A 19,258-nucleotide genomic window follows, 5' to 3' on the forward strand; every position below is an offset into this window, starting at 1 on the left:
TGCGATTAAAAATTCAAGAAAAAAAACATGTCACAAAAACATGTCTGGGAGTTGAAACCGCTTGAGTCCAGTCTTGGTGTCCCAGGTCTGTGCGGGACTCAGGCTTCAGGAGTTGTCGCAACTCGAGGGTGAAAATTTTCCAGAAAAAAATCCAGTGTTTCCAGGAGAACCCCTCGCAGTACAGAACAGGTCTTAAATCGGGAGGACAGTGCAGACTGCACAAGCACACTAATCACAATGCAACAACTCCCTCGGCTACTACTCCACTTTAGCACTCTCTCCCTCTCTCTTCCTGTAGACACTCCCTCTCTCCACCTCTCCTTCTTTCTCGCTCTTTTTCTCTCCGCAGTCACACTCTGCCTGCTGACTAAGGAAGGTCAAACAGCGTGCAGGTAGATAAAATGCTGCAGAGACAGCCCCAACGCGCACACACAGACATACGTACGCTGAACACTGTTACACCCTATCATCTTCGAATAACAGGTGCTCAGTCTCTATCTATGATTCACGCCGAAGCACACACGCACACGTGCAGAGACCCAAACTTACAGCTCCGCCTCCTCCTAGGAAGACAAACACTCTCATCACAACTATCTCTCCTCTTTGGCTTCCAGCTCTTTCCTCTTCTCTTGTTACTTCCTCATCTTCTTTTCCTGATATTTTCCTCCTCCTCTCAGATCTCTTCCCTGTGTCCTCCCTCTTCCTTGGATTCAGGCTGTTGTGCTGCTGTCCTTCTTTCCACTCCCCTCTCTCGATAACTCCCTCCTTGCCTCTGGCGCCCCTATCAGTGCTTTCAGTGTTGTTAGTCCTCCTGCTCCCTCCCTTCACCTTGCTATTACTCTCCTCCCTCTCATGTGATACCAATCTCTCCCTCCCTCCTGTCTCTATCTCTCCCTCCCTCGCGCTTTCTTCCTACCTCTGTCTGGGTCCAGAGACGGTTATTGAATACACCGTATAATTTGCTCTTTCTATTCCGGAGCCGATGACAACATTTTCTGCCTGATCAGCCTCTTTCTTACACGCCGCCTGTATCGCTCTATCTCATTTGTCTTCTCTGTCTCTCTCTTGCTCCGTCCTTCATCTGCGCCCTCTTCCTCCGAGTCCTTATCAATCTCTGGCGCAGAAATTGAAACCCTGAGGCGTTTGAGTGACGCCTCTGGCATCCTTGCTCCCATCTTCTCCCGGTTATATATTCTCTCCATCCTCTTCCTTCTCTTTCAACCTCCGTCCTTCCTCCATGGACATGAAGTGCAGGCCATTACTCATGCTCAACCTGTGCACACATTAACCGTACGTCCCTATAAAAAATACACACAAATTGCTCTTTGTGACAAACCTGCAGAGCATACATAATAAGACCAAACACATTCCTCAGGATGTAGAAATGTTAATCCTAAAGTTGCTGCATTATTTTTGTACTGGCACCAAATTTGCATTGCAAACAAAATGAGCAGAGTCGCCAGAGGGGGGCAGCACCACAAGAATCAAGGGCTTGTTCTTTTACAGTTTAGCCAGCATGCTTAAAGGTCCCATTACTTCCTTAATGTAATATATTACCTGTTGCGACACAACGCTGAGACATCAACCGAAAAGGAAAACAAGTGGCTGCTAGTTATGAGAAGAACGCGAATATGCAACCACAGCCAGTCTCAGCTCTTCTCCTCCTCTGTGCATAATTCCCTTTATGTGTCCTATTCAACTCTGGACCACGCAGCTACAGACACTAACATAAAAAGGCAGTGTTCAGAACATTATCGTGTTGAATGGCTACAGCATCCAAAATGTCAGCAAGATAAAGCATCAAATGCCATCTTTCCTCCTCTGACTCTCGAGGATTAACGCTTTAAAAAGGGAAAAAAAACTCGGCTGTGTTCGACAGCTGCCAGACGAAACATCACCTCTCCCTTCATGTCAATAAGCAGGCTGCCTCGTAGGCCTTAACTAACAAAACACGCTCATGCAGAAAAGCTCTCACACCCGACATGTCAATAAAGCCGCTCTTAATTATAAGACCGTTCACACAAACACACAGTCAGGAGATGTAATGGTCTAACTGCCTGAGATAAGTAAACATGTGGGATTACTTGCATACTTTACAGTTAAAACATTCTGAAAACATATTTAATCTGGCTAAGTGTGGAAGCGGTATTAAAATAAATACTTGGGAGCTGTAAGAGTGCACTTCAACTGCTCCACTGCTCACTATATATCCAATCTCCGATCCCATTGGCTATAGTCTGACGACGGTATAGCCTCTGGGGACACAGGTGAACATGCCGGGGCAAGTAGCCGGCAGTTAGCGATTAACGACTTCCAGTCAAGACTTCCTTTTCTACGTGCTGTTCACAGAAATTTTTTTCTTGTGATTCTTAAATTAACGGGTCTTACCTTTGCCGAAATTTCAACATCATGATGCAGATTTGTAAGAAGTAAATAAAGCTTTGTCAGGTCTGTCCTCAAGAGGAGAAGAAAACTATTTCTAAAATGCTTGTTTGTTGAACGGAGGTCAGATCGATCATTTCTGATGCATTTGGGGAAGTCGGGAAATCTGAATGCTGTACATTTACGTGATAAAGCGTCAGGGGAATTTGTCTCAAGTTGAATTTTTGATCTAGAATGGAATGTTAGCTGTTAGCATGCAGATGTCTGTTTAAAGAGATTTATAAGAAGCTAATCTCGATATACAGATTCTACATAGCAGAAGGGACGTGGATCTCCGGGAAGGCAAGTGTTCTGGTGTGTGTTTGTACTACGCTTGTAGTCAAAGTAATATTGACCAATCACGTATCAGCAGGCTGCGGTGCATGCAGGAAAAAACAGTCCGTGAGGAGAGCAAAAGCAGGCGGGACGTAATCCGCTGTTATGACATCAGCTCCCATCAGCGGTTATCTGACGATGATTTAACTTTTTATTAATCTCTATAAACAGACATCTGCAGCAAGTTCAGCTAACAATCTGTTCTAGATCAAAAATTTTACTTGAGATAAATTCCCTAAAGTTGTTCAGCGTTCAGATTTCCCGACTTCTTCGAATGAATCCGTTCAACAAATGAGCGTTTTAAAAGTCGTTTTCTTCTCTTGAGGACAGACCTGACAAAGAATTTTTACTTCTTACAAATCTGCGTCATGATGTTGAAATTTCAGCAAAGGTAAGACCCGTTAATTAAAGTAAATCACAAGAAAACGGTTTCTCTTTCTGTAACAATGCTGCACGCGGAAAAGGTATTGACGGGAGGTCATTTATCGCTTACCGCCCCGCACGTCCACCGGTGTCCCCAGAGGCTATATCGTGTCAGAGTATAGCCGACGGGATCCGTGATTGATAAGAAGCTAAATCATCATCAGATAGACGCTGATGGGAGCCGGGATGTCATTACGGCAGATTTCGACTGCTTTTGCTCTCCACACCGACTGTTTTTCCTGCATACGCCGCAGCCTGCTGATACGTGATTGGCCAATATTACTTGGACTACAATCGTAGAACGAATGGAAACAAGAACACATGCCGTCCCTAAAATCCAGGTCCCTGCCTACAGATCCTATATTTCTGTGCAGAGTCTGTAAATAGAGATTAGTTTAGACCTAAAACTACAGTCATGCAAAGAGCAATGTTTTCTGTGCATTGACAGACTTATATTGTTGTAGCGTGCTGCATCCTTGAGCTTAAGAAGTCAAGGACAAAAGCTTGCCACTCAGCCCTCCACCCACCACTGTCTCCCTGTCTCAAGTGCAACTGTGTACGTCAAAGATGTCTTCTTCTTGCTCTGCAGCCACCTTCTAGCTTATGCATTTTTGTGCCACTTTTTTTGGTTGGAGACACATTTATTATCACACATGCATGGCTACAGTTGAGCTTCCAACTAAAACATATTGTTTTCACCAGTTTTTTTTCACCATAAATATCACAGTCTGCCTCCAGACTAGAGAGACAATAAAACTCAAAGTGCATATAACATCCCCGAGGAACACGCACGCACAAAGAGGAACGCACTCAGGAGGCAGGAGCGAGGGGGAATTTAGACTGCGGTAATTACCTCTAAACCTTTTATCTGCATCTAAGGAATCTTATTATTCAATTACTGGGACCAGAGTGCCTACTGTCAGCTACCGGCTCTGTAGGTCCCCAACGCCTCACCCTCCCACCCCCCTCCGTTTCCTATATAGCTCTGAAAATCAGCAGCATTCTTTAGCAACACGTTCGCCCCAAGCGTACGCTAATGTTACAGCAGGCCGCACTAACGAACACCAAAAGCTTACAAGTACATAAAAGAAGTCCGCTCCATTGTTCTTAGAAAATCTAATCTGGGAGTGAGCGAAGAGGGTTAGTACGAGCAAATGGACAGAGTGTAGGGAGCGAGGGAGGGGGTCCACAGCGATTAATGCTGTTAATGCATCGCATTAAATCCCTGCCACAGATAAGGGCAGTACACAGGGAGAGATAAGGGGGGGTCTGAAAAGCTTTCAGTCTTTTATCTTTGCCCCATTCTGGGTTTATCAGGAAGTTAAATATAGTATTATGATGTATGTGGAGAGAAAGAGACAAGAGGGGAGAAAAGAACGAGAGGAGACATCTGTGGCAGCGTCAGAAATAGCAGCCCGAGAAGAGTGGGCAGCTTTCGGCACACTCCTTTTTCTCAGCGAAAAGAGACAGCAGGGCCGACTAATCCTCAACAGTGTAACTACAGATCTTCGCAGGGAGAAATAGATGAGGTAGCAGTGAGAAGAAATCTTTCCTCGCTGTAAGTACAGTGTGCTGGGAGTGGGTGGTGGCCCGGTTAGCAACAGATGGATCACAAACCTGTAAAAGCTCTCTGGCTACCGGCCAAACACCTCTAACATAAACACATAACCCTCGCAGGCAGGCCCACTTATACTCCTGATATTTTATTGAACCCTCCTTTGGATGGATGGAGCAGGTTGGAGAAAGACGGAGAAAAAGGGTGGACAGTCTCTTTAGTGCAGCAGGAGAGAGAGAGATTGCATCATCATGTGGCTCTATTAAAGGCTGCGACGTGCTCTGACTGCTGAGTGGCACACGGTGAGTCAGCGAGAAGGACCAGTGGGGAACACACACGCACACAGAGTACCTCTTAACATTTTAAATACACCTTATCACAATTTTAATAATAGAATAGCTTCTGCTTTAGGTTCTGAGTCAAGTTATGTCCTTTTTAGGGCTTTTCTGTGCTCAAGGGCGGCTGTGGGTTACACAGAATGAAGTCACTCTGCCGGACCGACTGTCTTAAGATCGGTACAATAGTTTCTACATTAAGTATGACTCCACATTCCCTACACTTTCACCATTTATCCTGGCTTATATATTCAAGGGATGTTAATTTCTAATTAATCTAATATTCATAGATTTGTTCCCTGACAGTCTTATATGTCAATATGCTTATTCGCTTTTGTGCCAAGTGTAAAATAAGAAGATCATTTCCACTTTCAGTGATCTGTCTGTTAAACATGAAGCCACAGACAGGAGAGGCTTAGGGAGTGTTTATTTGCAGTGTAACCAGCATGATTACCATTACTTCCTCAATGTAATCTATTTCCTGTTGCGACACAACCTTGAGGGATTAATCGAGAAGGAAAAGCAATTTGATGTTGGTCATGAGAAGAACTGATCTGATTGGACGAGCAGAAAGGTGGGATGATAGAACCAAGCAGCAAACTCCGGTGTTAAAAAAAGAAGCCGATGCGGAAGTGCAAAAAAACTGCAGTACCTCGAGTGGCCAATTGAGGCTGGCTCCAGAAAACAAGAAATAACATTACGGCAGATGGGAAAATGCGCATTTTAACAGCTGAAATAAACATGTTTACAGCCAGGTTTTGTTATCAATAGCTAATTTTACTGTTCAAGATAACTGTACGGGGGGTGAATTTCTTAACTTATAACTTTTTATAACTTTTATATTAAGCTCTAAATGATAGGGGCCGGGTCACTTGATTGACAGGAGGATACTGCTGGCTGCCTGCTAGACGTCAACACAGATACACAGTCAGTCAAGAAACCAATGGCTGATGTCACATTATTACGTCCATAATTTATACTTTTTTTTTTTCATGTGATGACCTCAGCAGTTTTTTTTTTTTACTCTTACTGGTACAATCACAATTTTATTTAGGAGATGTATGTAATATATAATAGCTTAGCTTAGCTTAGCTTAGCTTAGCTGTGTCATGAGTCATTCTAGTTTAGTTATGTTTTTGTCTTGTATTTCGGTGTTCAGTTATTATTCCTTGTTTTACCTTGTCACTTTGTCTCCCTGTCATGAGTTCTCATTGTTTAGTTTTGTGTTTAGTGTATTCCATGTTCGGTTCACTTGTCTTTTTGATTAGATCATTTCTTGTTTTACTTTGTCACCTTGTCTCTCGTGTTGGTCCACTTCCTGCCTTTGTATTTCCCGCTTGTTTGATTGTGTGCCCTGCCCTGATTGTTTTCACCTGCCCTTGATTGTCTCACCTGTGTCTGATTAGCCTCACCTCCTAAGTTTATTTAGTCTTTGTGCTCCCCTGTCTCTGTGCTGGTACATTGTCTTTGTCTCTGTCTGTGATAACCTTATGCATGTCTTCCTGTGTTTGCTGATGTCTCGTTTTGGATTTTTGATTTATTAAATCATTTAAATCTGCATCTGGGTCCTCACCTTTTTGGGAACATTGAACCCTGACAAGCTGAGCGCAAAGATTGCTAGTAGGGGGAAATAGTCGGTACAAGCACATTTCTCCAACTGTCAACTGTCAAACAGCTCACATTAGGGTTGGGGTCTGCAAATAACTTTTTAAGGTACCATGTGAAATGTGTCTAGCTGAGAATAGCATTGAAAACCGTCAAGTGCTAAAGAATGGCGTCCATTGTCTGGTTTGATTCATAACCCAATTGACATATTTAGTTTGTTTTTGGTTTGAACAGAACTTTTTCTTCTTTTCATAAATTAAAAAAAGTTTTTGCATCAATAGATTCTGTAAATTCCAACAATATCCAGCTTTTATGCTGCTGTCCCTGTTCCTTTAGACAGATCCATCAATTTGTTCTTATTGTATTCCCGATTTGCAGGATCGGTGAACTTTAAGCTCCTGATGGAAAACTAGTTCTCTTGACTTCAATGTAGTCTCACCGTGGTCTATCTGCAGCTCACTCAGCCGAGGACTCAGGGGATGTAAAGCACAAAGCTAATATGTGGCGCTAACACTCCCTAGGAGCTATTGTGGCGCTAACACTCCCCTACCACTCTGTCTGTCGCTCCGTCCTTTCATCTATACTTTTCATTGCTCCGTCTCCATCGCTCAGTCCCCTGTAATCAATCTCACACCGTTTTATAAGCTCCATTTCTCTAAAGCCAATCTCCGACTTCCAAGTGTTCCGCCTCTTCCTTCTCACTCCATCCTTTCTTTTCTCTTCCTCCCTGTCCTCCGTCCCATTGCTCCTGATATAAGCCGTTCTGTCACACTTGGAAATGAGATTACCGGGGATCCATATATCCACAGACCACACGTTTCATTACATAATGCAGACAGACAGACGGAAAAAGTGATTTTATGAGCATGTGGGTGATGTGAGCATTGTGCATGAATGTGTGTGTTTGTGTACGTTGGATTAAGGTCATTAGAGTTTTAGCCTCTAGATTCGTAGTAGCTTTTGGGAGGAAAGCCAAGCTGTGTCAGTAAATACGGTTTTATACTCACTGAAAACGCACAAACATGCATGCACGCACAAAACCACACACACTGCCCTTTATGGTAAGCAAACATTGCAATTTGCATGCGGGTGAGTCTTCCACTCACAGGTGGCAGTATTGCGCAAGGTTGCCATGGAATACTCAAACCTATATAAATAAACAGCTGAATATTATAGGCCTTTCTTTCATGCATGCAGAACAATATACAGAAGAGTTATCTTTACTGGGCTACTGAGTGAAAATATGTATAAAATGTTGCAACAAGAAAATGACAAAGGTAGAACTGAGGGGAACAGTACAGGAAACAGCTTCTTGGGATATATGTGTGTGGAAGAAGTACAAGACTCTATTTCTCAAGCGAAAGAAGCTGGAAGAAATACTGATTTAATTTTAAATTAGAAGAAATATAAAAGTGCTTTTAGTAAATTGAACTTTAAAAAAGACTTATAAGGCAGCAGAATGGCTCCTGGCAGTGTTGTGTTTTGTTATTCTTTGTATTCTTATTAATACTTTGTGTATTTCTTCTATTCAAGCAGCATTTAATGTTGTAGCTGGTTTCAGTAAAGCTAATTTATATTCTAAGTATAAGTAAGATTCATATTATTGTTTTGGGGAAGCTCAGTTGTCTCAGTAACCAGTAACTAGAGCTATACTGTATATGTAGAAGAGAAAAACCTTTGCATAATCTTAAGTACAGTATTCCCCAAACTCAGTATACCGCACTTTGGAATGAAACCAAGTGAGCACATGATGTTTTTTCTGCATGCTTAAAGGTGTTTGCATGCATCACTGTGTATTTGGTGTGTGCGTGTGTGTGCGTGTGTGTGTGTGTACCCAGAGATCCAGTCCTGTGCAGGCTCAGGTATGCTTTGTCTCTTTCCAGCCCCCCACCCGGCTCTCTGCGCAGGGCGGTGCGGCCCAGATGACCGGCATATTGACGCAGGAAGGAGGGAGCGCTGTGGGAGGCGGGAGGGTGCAGGGCGCACACCACCATGGGCTCTGAGACGCACACGGTGTCGGCGGACAGAGAGGGGGACGGAGAAAAGGAGGAGAATGCGAGAAAAAAGCGAGAGAGTGAGGAGAAAGCCCAGAAAGAGAGCAAACGCAGAAGAGGCAAGAATGAGGGAAAGGGGGAGGAAGAGAAGGATGATAGGGAGAAAAAAAGACAGCACAAGGTCACACAGAGAGCAGACACAGAGAGGTAGCAGAACATGTCGAAACAGTTCAATATGTAGTAGTTTTAGATAAAAGGGTGGGAATGCAAACAGCTGCTGTACTCGTGTTAGAAGAGGAGACGGTTGTGGCACACAGTGTTAGCAATAGCAGAGAAAAGTGAATGAGGCATGAGGCAGGCAGAGTGGAAAATATGTTGAGTCATAAACTGATAAAGACTGATTGTGAAGAACAGAGATAAAAATAAAATAGAGAGACATGCACGAGAAATACGAGCAGAGGCACAAGAGAGAAAAGGACTAGAACAAATATGGAAATCCGTGGGTCAAATTTAAGTTCATAGATAATCAGATGCCATTATCAACACCCTGCCAGCACGCATGTATCATCACCTTTCTTTCACATTCATTCGTATTAATGAATCCTTCCTGCAGAGTGTGGGTGGACTCCACTTGTCACATCTCCTATCTTTCAAATATTCCTTCATTTTCCTCCTCATTGCAAATTCCAGCGTGATACCTAAATTATCAGGGTTAAACGTTTTACTCTAAAATCCTCACAGGATTCACCTCCAGTTACACGAGTCCTCCACAGACAAAGTGGAACAACAGACCCGTGGTCAGCTCTAAATTGCTTCTAATTAGCACTTTGAAAAATGTGAGGAGTATTTTCTTACAGCTCTTTTGCACCTTCTGCGTTTGATATGTAAGGATGTGAGGGTGCTACGAATGGGGAGAGGCAAGAGGAGATGCTAAGTACAAGATGTAGAGCAGCGGTTAAAGTTTAATGTCCCTCTCCTCATCCTTTACATCACTTCCTCCATCCCGCTCCCTCTCTCGTCCTTGCTCCTCCCTGCACTCTCTGGAAATGAACTGACAAAGCCTGAGCTATTAAAGACTAAAGAGGAGGATGTAAAAATAGGAGGAAGAGGGCAGAGATGGCAGCGAGTGAAATTAATGACATAAAGGTGTGGATGCTGAACCGTTGGAGCTGGAATAACATTAACTAGTAATTATGAGCAAACATTATCCCTCCTTGTATCCAAGCTGCAGTGCACCTACACCTAGCTATATTTGAACACTGAGACTTTTATGTTTTTTCTTACTTTCTTTTTCAGTGAGACAAAAGCATCAGCTGATAACAAAAGAATGAGACGCAAACACACATAAAGACAAATAAACCACACACAAACAGACACACACACAGTATTTGTTTCAGCTGAGACCTGTAGTCCTTGAAGATGCCCAGCAGATGGCACCCAGAGTTTCTGACGATGACATTGCTTTTTGCACTTTCACTAGAGTAAATACAAAAATTAACCTATTTAAATATGCAGCAAAGTGATTTTGAATCCACATACGTTCACTTTCAGTCTTGTTGATTAACTAAGGACGTAAAGTGATGCAGTGAAGCAGACGATGAGATGAAGATGATGAAGGTTAAGATGCTTCCCGTGGGTTGAACGGCTCCGGGGATACTTTGTGCGAGTGTGATTTGCGAGTTTGTGGTGCAAATGACTCAATATTAACAGGCGAGCATTTCGAAAACACAGGAAATACTATTTTTGAGATGCTTGCCTTAACAAATACATTATTTCATGGAGTAGCTCGCTGAAAATGGAGTGTAAAAGAGTGTAGGACAGTGCAATGATTACTGCTATAATTTTGCATAACCCTCTGTATCTTCTGCAATAATCAGTTATGACCTCTATTTTGACTCGCTCCGCCTACACCACTATTTGCAAACTGTTTCATCAGTTAGTGCTTCTCTGTGTGCTTAAATAAGCTCCAAATGAACGCATAAGTTCATGACCTGTTGGAGCAAATGACAAACTGCTTCTTAATAATGTGGTTCGCCTGCTCTTGTGTGGTAAGAAAGCAGCCGTAACAGATGTTGGAGTCGAACTAATCACTGTGACTCCTAAGAGGGTTATGGAGGTGACACAATTAGTTTTCATCAGAATGGCAACACACGCTACCTTGTATCTTTTTAAAAGCTTTCTATATCTATCTGTGTCTAACATATATACAAGTTATGCTCATGTCAAATTTGAAATGGGTCATTGTTTGTCTGTGATGGCACGTGCTAAGACGCTTGTGTGTACCTGTGTGTGGGTGCACTTGTTCACGTGTCTCACCATTGTCCCTGGCTGTGGATGGCTCATCCAAGGCCATCTGTTCTGCCAGTTCCGACAGGGAGTCGTCGACGGGCCGAGCGCTACGGAGAGACATGGACAGCCTCCGCTTGATTATCTTCATTCTGTCCATCTTCTCAACAGCACCACCGGGGCCCACGGGCCTGAGGGGGAGAGACAGCAACCAACATTATTATAATCACCATCAGCACCACCTGCATCGCAATCATCATAATCAGGGCCATTCAGGATATTCAGACAGCAACCATTTTCCTTTGATGTCACGCTCCGAGTGGGGAGTTAAAATGCTGTTATAATGTCATATTGCTGTGTCTTTAGGTTGTAAGTTGTATGAACTTAGGGTGTTACAACCATTATCATTTCACCATTTCCTAATAGATAAGCAAACAACAACAAAACTGTTAGCTAGCTATCAAATATGATGTTTAACAAGCTTTAGTCTGTTAACACCTTTCCCATCCAATCATATTACACTTTCAAAAAGTAATGTTCATTCAGCTAACATTAACCATTGGCTGACGGTAGCTAAACAGTTATCAAATAAGAGTTCATGTTAACATTCAGCCACTTCCCAGCTAATATTACTATATATAACAAATATGTTACTCTTATAGCTAGCTATAAATGTGTTGTTCTTACAAATTTACTTTTGTTCCTATCGAATCATATAATACTTTCAAAAGGTAATGTTAGCATACAGCTATCCTTAGCCTTTGGATGACCGTAGCTAAATGGCTCTCAAATAAAAGCTAATGTTAACATTCAGCCAGTTCCCAGTACTATTATCTAGCTGAAATATGTTTTCTTTTTTGACAATCTGTTACCACCTTTCCAATTGAATCATACTACACTTTCTAAAGGTAATCTTAGCATTCAGCTAACATAAGCTGTTGGCTGACAGTAGCTAAGCAGTTATCAAATAAGAGCTGACATTCAGTCACGTTGCTAGCTATCAAATGTGTTTTTACCAGTTTAAGTTTGTTCCTATCGAATCATATAACACTTTTAAAAGCCAATGTTAGCATACTGCTAACTTAAGCTGTTGTCAGGCGGGAGCTAAACATTTATCAAATATGTTGTTTTAACTTGAAATATGTCCTGATGTTCCTCTGGATTTTTACTCTTCACAATTTCCTTTCAGTTGCTGATCAATCAGGAAGTGTTGAAACAAAAAGGATTTTTCAGACCTACATTAATGCGACTAACAAACCGGAACACAGCAGTAAACATTATAACAGTATCCGAGCCTCCCACTGTGAGTGTGATGTCAGAGCAAAATGGCCGCTGTGTAAATATGGTCAAATGTTCTCATTAAAACCAAAAACAGTTGGATCACCACTGCCCTGTTAATCTTCATTGTACTGTGAAACGACTGCAGTGCAGCCTCGGCGTATTTTCTACTGTTCTTTGGTCTCCCGATGATAGTGTTTGCTCATGCAGCGTGTGTTCTCATTGTCATGTATCCCAAGTGCAAACATTGCAGAATAAACTACAGAATGAGAGAGCAGAGACCCGGAGAGACGGATAGAAAGAGAGAGAAAGAGAGCAACAAACAAAAAAATGTGCAAAAAAACATGTAAATGGCTGACTGTGGAGCTCCCCAGAGGTTTCACACGAGAGCAGCTCTCCCAGGTGAGTTATGATTGACGTACATTTCACTTGCTCTTCCATTAACTATCCATGAAGGCAACATATTCAGACAAACTTATCCTATGCCACCAGAATAAGTTCTACATCCTCTGTACAGTAACCATCGCTAGCTGATTCTACAATAGTCCAACCTCAGCTAGTGTCTATGTAGCAACACCAAACACCTCTGATGGAAAGCTAATAAATATATTTTTTGTAGTTACAGAAGAGGTTAAGCATCCAACCCATACAACAAATGGGGGAAAAGCACATCTTGTTTTTCCAGCAGAGTGCTTTTCATATTCACTAATGACCTGTATTTGTGTTGTGTGTTCGCGTGTATCTCTTAATGTCAATGAGCTTTCAAAGTATATATTGTTTAGAGTGCCTCCAGCAGACATTTAGAATCTAATGTGTGTATCTACAGTAACTGTGTCTTCACGTGTGTGTATTTATGTGTACAACTCACTTTGTGCATTGTGTTCCCCTACATTCAGCTTTACTGCCCTGGAGGTAGATGCAGCGATGGAGAGTATTTCTGTCCCCCTTCCACTTCCTGCTACTTCTATCTAACCCATACGGGCTCGGGAGCTGACATGCACAAGCACACACACACGGCACCCACTGCCTTTCTCTTTGTGTCCAACCTTGGAGGCTTCAACAAAAGCCATTCATCCTTTCAGGCCCTCAGTCTTTCAGGCCTATTAGAGACATCCAGCGCTCTGAGGGAATTCAAACCCAGCGATCCTCACCCAGGAAGACTGGCTTTTTTTTTCCCACCAGAAGATGTGCTAAGGCAAGTATCCGTTGCTAACAACATTTCCTCTGCCGATTTACATGAGCGCTGTTTGACGCCGTTTTCACATCCCTCTGATGCGTTGCTCCAAGTTGAAAAAATAAAGTTGAAAAAGGGAACGAAAGGAGAGAGACTCACATTCATTTCATAACATCCATCACCCGTGGATTATCAGTATGGAACGAATCTCCCTCCCCCCTCATTAGCATGTTTTCCCAGACACCACTGGAGGAGAAGCCTGCTCGGACAAGGAGAATGGGTTCTCCTCATGCGACATCACAACTGTCATCTATGAAATTTGGAGAATAAGTGACTCACATTATGAGGACACGGGCGATAATATAAAGCACTGCTTATTACCCAGATAAATGCTCAGCAGTGTTATCATTGCCACACACTTGTGCTCGCGTTCAAGCATGTCCACACACACATACAGACACGCAATAATGACTAATTTCACAGTCTTCATCTTATCTGTGTTGAATTAGCATGAACAGTAATATAGTGGGAATCTCATCACCCAGCAGCTCATAGAGAAACACCACTGTATATCATATGAATTATGCAACATTATTCATTATGTGATGAAATTAAGTGACAACAACTATCCAAAGAAGCAAAAACATTCATTTTATGGAAATATTTTACTCATAACTTTGCTGCTTATAAAGGTAAATGAACTGTGTCTTGAGTAAGTTATATAGTATAAAAAAAACTGTGTCCTTTGGGAGCAGCTATTCAGTCATTCTTCTGGCCACTAGCCTCATCAGTTCTCGTAGTAATTGGGCCGGATTGCTTTTTAAGCTTGGTTACGTAGTCCAAGCCTTCACTTGCACTGTAAACTAGCTATGCTACGGACAACGAAATTATCGTCCAGAGTGCAGAGGATGCTTTTGACTAGGAAACAATTCACAGGGTTTTGGCTCGGAAGCTACACCGGCCCCTTCGTACTTGTAGATAGCATTAGCTGGGCTCTGCAATCAGGAGAACTTAATCTCAATTTTATGAAATGTGAGATATAAACACCAATTTTTACGACATTTTTGCATTGATTAAAGTAATAATCTTTTAAAATTTTCATGCAAATAAATGTCTGTTAAGTCACTATCACCCAATGAGGTAACACATTGGTGATTGAGCTGATGGCCCACTGATGAAAGCCTTTGCATTTTCAGAATTATGGACTGGGTGTCTGGTGCGACTTTAGCAGAAAAAATCACAAGCGGCGCCCAGTTAGTGACGTGTTTTCCATCACCCAGCAGTGGTTGGTCTGCAAGAGAGAGTAGGTGAAGCTAAGCGGCTGTTTTTCCAGTTTCTGCAAGTGTTGCGAGTAAACAGTAATTTACTAGAAAAGAAAAGATCGATGACTACAGGTACAACTTCAAAAATAAGTGACAATCCAATGAAAAAGAAACAAATTCGACGCTCAGATGAAGGCAAACAGTCTGAAGAGGAAAGCGACCGTCAGCGAGGAAAATCAAGAGTTACAACCGGAGCCAACCGTGGACGTCACACATGCAACACTGTCTGGATATCTGGGAAGTGTGCTCCCGCAATTACCATTTATCGCCAAAGGTGCCGCTAAAGAGAACGAAACTGAGATCTTCAAGATTAGCACTTGTCTTTATCTGTTATGTCCGTGACTGATGGGAATTATGGATCGTTTGAGGAAGAATTATTTTATGGTACAATATTTTCTGAGAGCCGTTAAAAAATTTTCATAGTAAGGAAACCAGCTTAGAGTAACAAGTGGAGCAAGTTGTGTGGATTTCGAACAACAATAACATAACAATAAAAAAAGGGCTCTGAATTATGCCTGATCATACCAAAGACTTTCAATATTTGCTGAAATGCTAAAATAGTTCTGTGTAAATAAACCCTGAGCTAGCTTTAATTCAGTTAGTGACAAATGTAAGATATATCCCTGTGTTTTAATGACTCTGTGTTAGTCAAAATAAAGAGAGAAGTGTTCTGAATGTGCGTTGGATGCTGAGTCTTGTCGGGTGCAGATGGACGTGGCAGTGTGAAGAGCTTGGAAGAGGCACAAGTGTGAGTGGGACGGGACATGTGGCTGCAGCATGCGCACGCCACACTCACCACACAGCCAGCAAACCACAAACAACTCTGATACATAACTTCCACTGAACACAGGGACCCACTCCAGATGACGGAGGCCGCTCTCAAACACACTAGAAAACACTTCTACAGTGTTAGTTGTGTTTGAAAGCAGTAGAGTGCACTGTTGATGAATCAACAAGCAGTGTAGCACGGGTAGCGTGCGTGGCTGCGTGGATGTGGTTGTACAGAGGCGAGGTGACACACCCACAAGGAGAAATCATTTTATGATGTATTCAAGACACACATCATTTGGGTTGCGAGGTTACAGGCCCACACTGGACTGGCAGTTTCTGTCTCTGGGGTGAAGAGAAGAAAAGAGATACAGAGAGGCAAAAAGCTGAGATACAAATCAAATCTCCTTATCTCCCTTCTCTCTAAATTTCCCTCTTGAGCACACACACACACTCAGACACACATGCTCATGTCAGCTATAAAAACTCTCAGCCCTCCAGTGATTGGGATGCCACACACTGCTGCAGCGTGTGATCCTTGCCAGCCTTGCTCTGGGATTCCTCTGCCAATGATGCCTGTGCAAAAGAGTGAATGGTCCAAAAGGACCTGAGTCTGCAGAATACACTAGCACCAACACTAGCTAGCTGCAGGTTTGACACACAAAGGGTCAAAAACACAGACGCGGAAACCACATTTATTAGAACAGAAGGGGCGATTTCAACAGCTTATGAGGCTGAAATCTGATTTTGTTTGTTTGTTTCAGTTCTTTGTTTCAAACAAGCATTCCTCTGTGATTCAGTGGCGCACGAATCATGCGCATACATGCACTCACATACAGTGTGGCAGAGTGCAATTGGCACTCAGTGGCACTTCAACACTGCTTGGCGCAGCCTGAGGATGCATGAGTAATGCACAAATCTGCCCAACTACAGAATCCTACACACATCCACACACACTCATGTAAACCAACAGATAACCCAAAAAGTAGTCCACTCTCCATGTAAGCCCAATGGCTCCTCCTCAGCATCTTCTCCGTCACTTAACCTAAATCTCCCAAGTTAGATTAGGAGAGGGAATTATCGAAACAAGGCGGATGAATGAAGTAGCGCAAGACCGCAAAAATGCACGGCGAAAGATGTGAAATGTCACTTTTCAGCCACAAGGAGGAAGGAGAAGGAGGTGTCATTTAGATCTTGGGGGAACTATGGCTCAAGGGGGTCACACAAAGGTCCTTATAACTTCACTTACAACTTGGAAAGTTTTGGCTGAAATCAATATCACAATATTGAAATATATCAGAATATTGAAAGGAATATTTTTCCAATTTCAATTTGAATTGTACCAAGAAAAAAAAAACATCAATGACCCTTGAAACACTCTTACTTATTCAACGGGCAAAACTTTAGACACGTCATTTGGATAAAGTCGGCTTTGAACTATTTATTTGGAAGACAGAATATTATGGATAGATAACATGACCCTATTCATGATGTGACTTAACTGAAAGTTGATTTAGAAAAAACATGAAACAATTGGCCAGACAATTTAGTATTATTATACATTATTATCATTATTTTATGTGGCAAGGGCAAAACTAATTTGTGAGGCAATTTCCTGGTTCAAAAAACATTGCTGTTTGACTTCAGGTTAGTGTACAACTTGGTTACATTCCAAAAAAAAAGACACAGATGTAAGTGCATCCTATGAACGGCTTCTTGTCATAACATTTTGCGAAAATATGGCCATTTATGATGCCTTAAAACACAACAAAGAGGATGCAAAATACAGCAAAATGTTCAACTGCAAAAAACAAACTGTGGTCCAATTGCCATTATGATACAAATAGTAATAACACTGTGGTATAAACGGTAATAACTGGGTTAGTGTTGGCCTGTGATTATTAGTGAGATTTTTCATTCTCAGTGCATCGCAACGTTATTGACAGATGCGCGTGATTTCCAATCTGGACATCCCACACTAAAATGGACATAAATAATTAAGCGCTCAATGATACTCCCAACGCTGCGTTTTCCTACATGCATTAATTGTTCAACCTATGTTAGTGTTAACATACTATCTGCCATCGTTGAACACCCACGAGGTAAACGTCGAGGCTACGCTGCAGGACCGGACTGTCACATTTGCGGACAAGTGAAGGTCCTGACGATATCCCATGTAACTAGACATGGCTGCAGGCAGCGCGCACAGAAGCAGGCAGCATTCAGCCGTCAGATAAACATCACGGGACTCCCAAAACCAAATATGCGGCGGTTCACGTCGGGCCTTGCTGGCAGAGAGATCCCTCTAGTTACCTTCCAGGCCTTTTGCGTTTTCGGTCAGTTCCTCTCTCCCCGTGTTTTCCTGACGCAAGTATCCGGGAGGAGGAGAGTCAGGCAGGGCAAAGAAAAGTTACACATAATCCCGGGCCGGCTCACAAACTCCATGGGAATAAGTCTGGGAAATTCTCTCCGGGTATCCCGAATTTACGAGTGTGGTTCCTGCGTGTTGAGACGAGGAAACTACCGTAAAATGTCAATCATGTTGCTGTAGTGATTTAAATGGCTCCCTTAGCCTATTTGCTATTTCACTTTTTATTTGCAACGGCGCCACTTTAATTTCCACATCACGATCGGGATTTTTTTACAGTGATATTGAAGAGCAGGGATTAATTCCATATAGATACAATACAACCCAATCCTTAAATACATTTGTTTTAACGAGCCGAAAAATAACTCCACCTGCAATGTCAGGTGATAGGACAACCGTAGTTACTGTGACACGCTATTGCCCCCGTTATTATCGCCCTTACATGATCAAAACGTGAAGTGAACACAAACAAATACACCACTGACCTGCTAGTGTTTGTGCTGCAGGAGACTATTGTTCCACTTGTGTATGGTAATCCAGGCGGCACGCTGGGCTGAATCCACTGCGACAAGTTCCTCCAACTACTTTGCCCTTAAACGCACCAGATTTCCTCTTTCCCCGTCAGGTAAGTCTTAACCCTGCGATACAGTGTGTGTCGCAGCGGCTTTTCTCCCGGGTAAGTGCATTGTTGGCCCGTAATAACGCATTATTACCCCTTACTTTCGCTTATACACAGCACCGTCCCGTCCGGTGATGATCAGCCATATCGCTGCTGCTGTGTGGATCCCAAGTGGAAGCGGTGGCGTGATCCCGGAAAACACCGCAAGGGGTGTGTGTGAGTGTATGCGTTTAAGCGAGAGACTGAATGTGTGTGTTTGTATCAGGCTCTCTAACCTCCACCTCCCCCTCCACCTTTCTCTCTCTTAAAGAAAAGGGGGTTAGATAGATTAATTTGGGGGTAATGTCACCGGGGAAATTAGCCTTCATTATACAAGCCCCGTTCCCGTCTAAATATGCACCTCAGAGAAATTCCTTGTGAATAATGCATCGGCTGAAAATTATGGAAATTCAAAAGTATCATCCACCACTGCTTAGCTGGCAACAACATGAGAAGAAATGTAGTCTCAGGATAATTGTCAAGTTTCCCTTGCAGCACTGAAATAGGCTACATTTTAATGTGGTTGTTGTGAGGGTTTAAATTTGATGAGACAAATTACTGGCACGAGTGTAAAAAGCATGATAAATCGGCTCATCTGGATTACATGAATTTTACATCTTTAATACACCCATGTTTCATGGGCCAAGTGAAACGCATATTCCACGTTTGATATAAAATGCCCGCTATCTGTTTCACTACTGTGGAAACCCGATGCCAAGATTTTTACATAACGTG

The 19,258-nt window shown here is 42.6% G+C and overlaps 1 protein-coding gene across 3 annotated transcripts in view; it reads right to left on the minus strand.

Moving 5' to 3' along the window:
- The window catches only part of LOC138589309 (cyclin-dependent kinase 17-like), a 41,250-nt gene extending 22,700 nt beyond the window's left edge, over positions 1–18,550 (minus strand). Inside the window, exons 1-3 of one of the 3 annotated variants that reach the window (XM_069659533.1) lie at positions 18,351–18,550; positions 10,986–11,146; positions 8,510–8,674 (exon numbers count right to left, since the gene is read on the minus strand). In XM_069659533.1, the coding sequence (XP_069515634.1) occupies positions 8,510–8,674; positions 10,986–11,115 (295 nt within the window). In that variant the 5' untranslated portion in view covers positions 11,116–11,146; positions 18,351–18,550. Of the gene's footprint in view, positions 1–8,509; positions 8,675–10,985; positions 11,147–13,566; positions 13,610–17,810; positions 17,864–18,350 lie in introns of those variants that run through there. The other 2 variants (XM_069659534.1, XM_069659535.1) reach the window with 2 other exon arrangements.
- Between the last annotated feature and the right edge of the window lie 708 nt (positions 18,551–19,258).

Source organism: Semicossyphus pulcher, unplaced genomic scaffold (genome assembly GCF_022749685.1).
Source record: "Semicossyphus pulcher isolate SPU_LCO1_2020_fin unplaced genomic scaffold, fSemPul1.0.p SCAF_13, whole genome shotgun sequence".
NCBI classification, from domain to species: domain Eukaryota; kingdom Metazoa; phylum Chordata; class Actinopteri; order Labriformes; family Labridae; genus Semicossyphus; species Semicossyphus pulcher.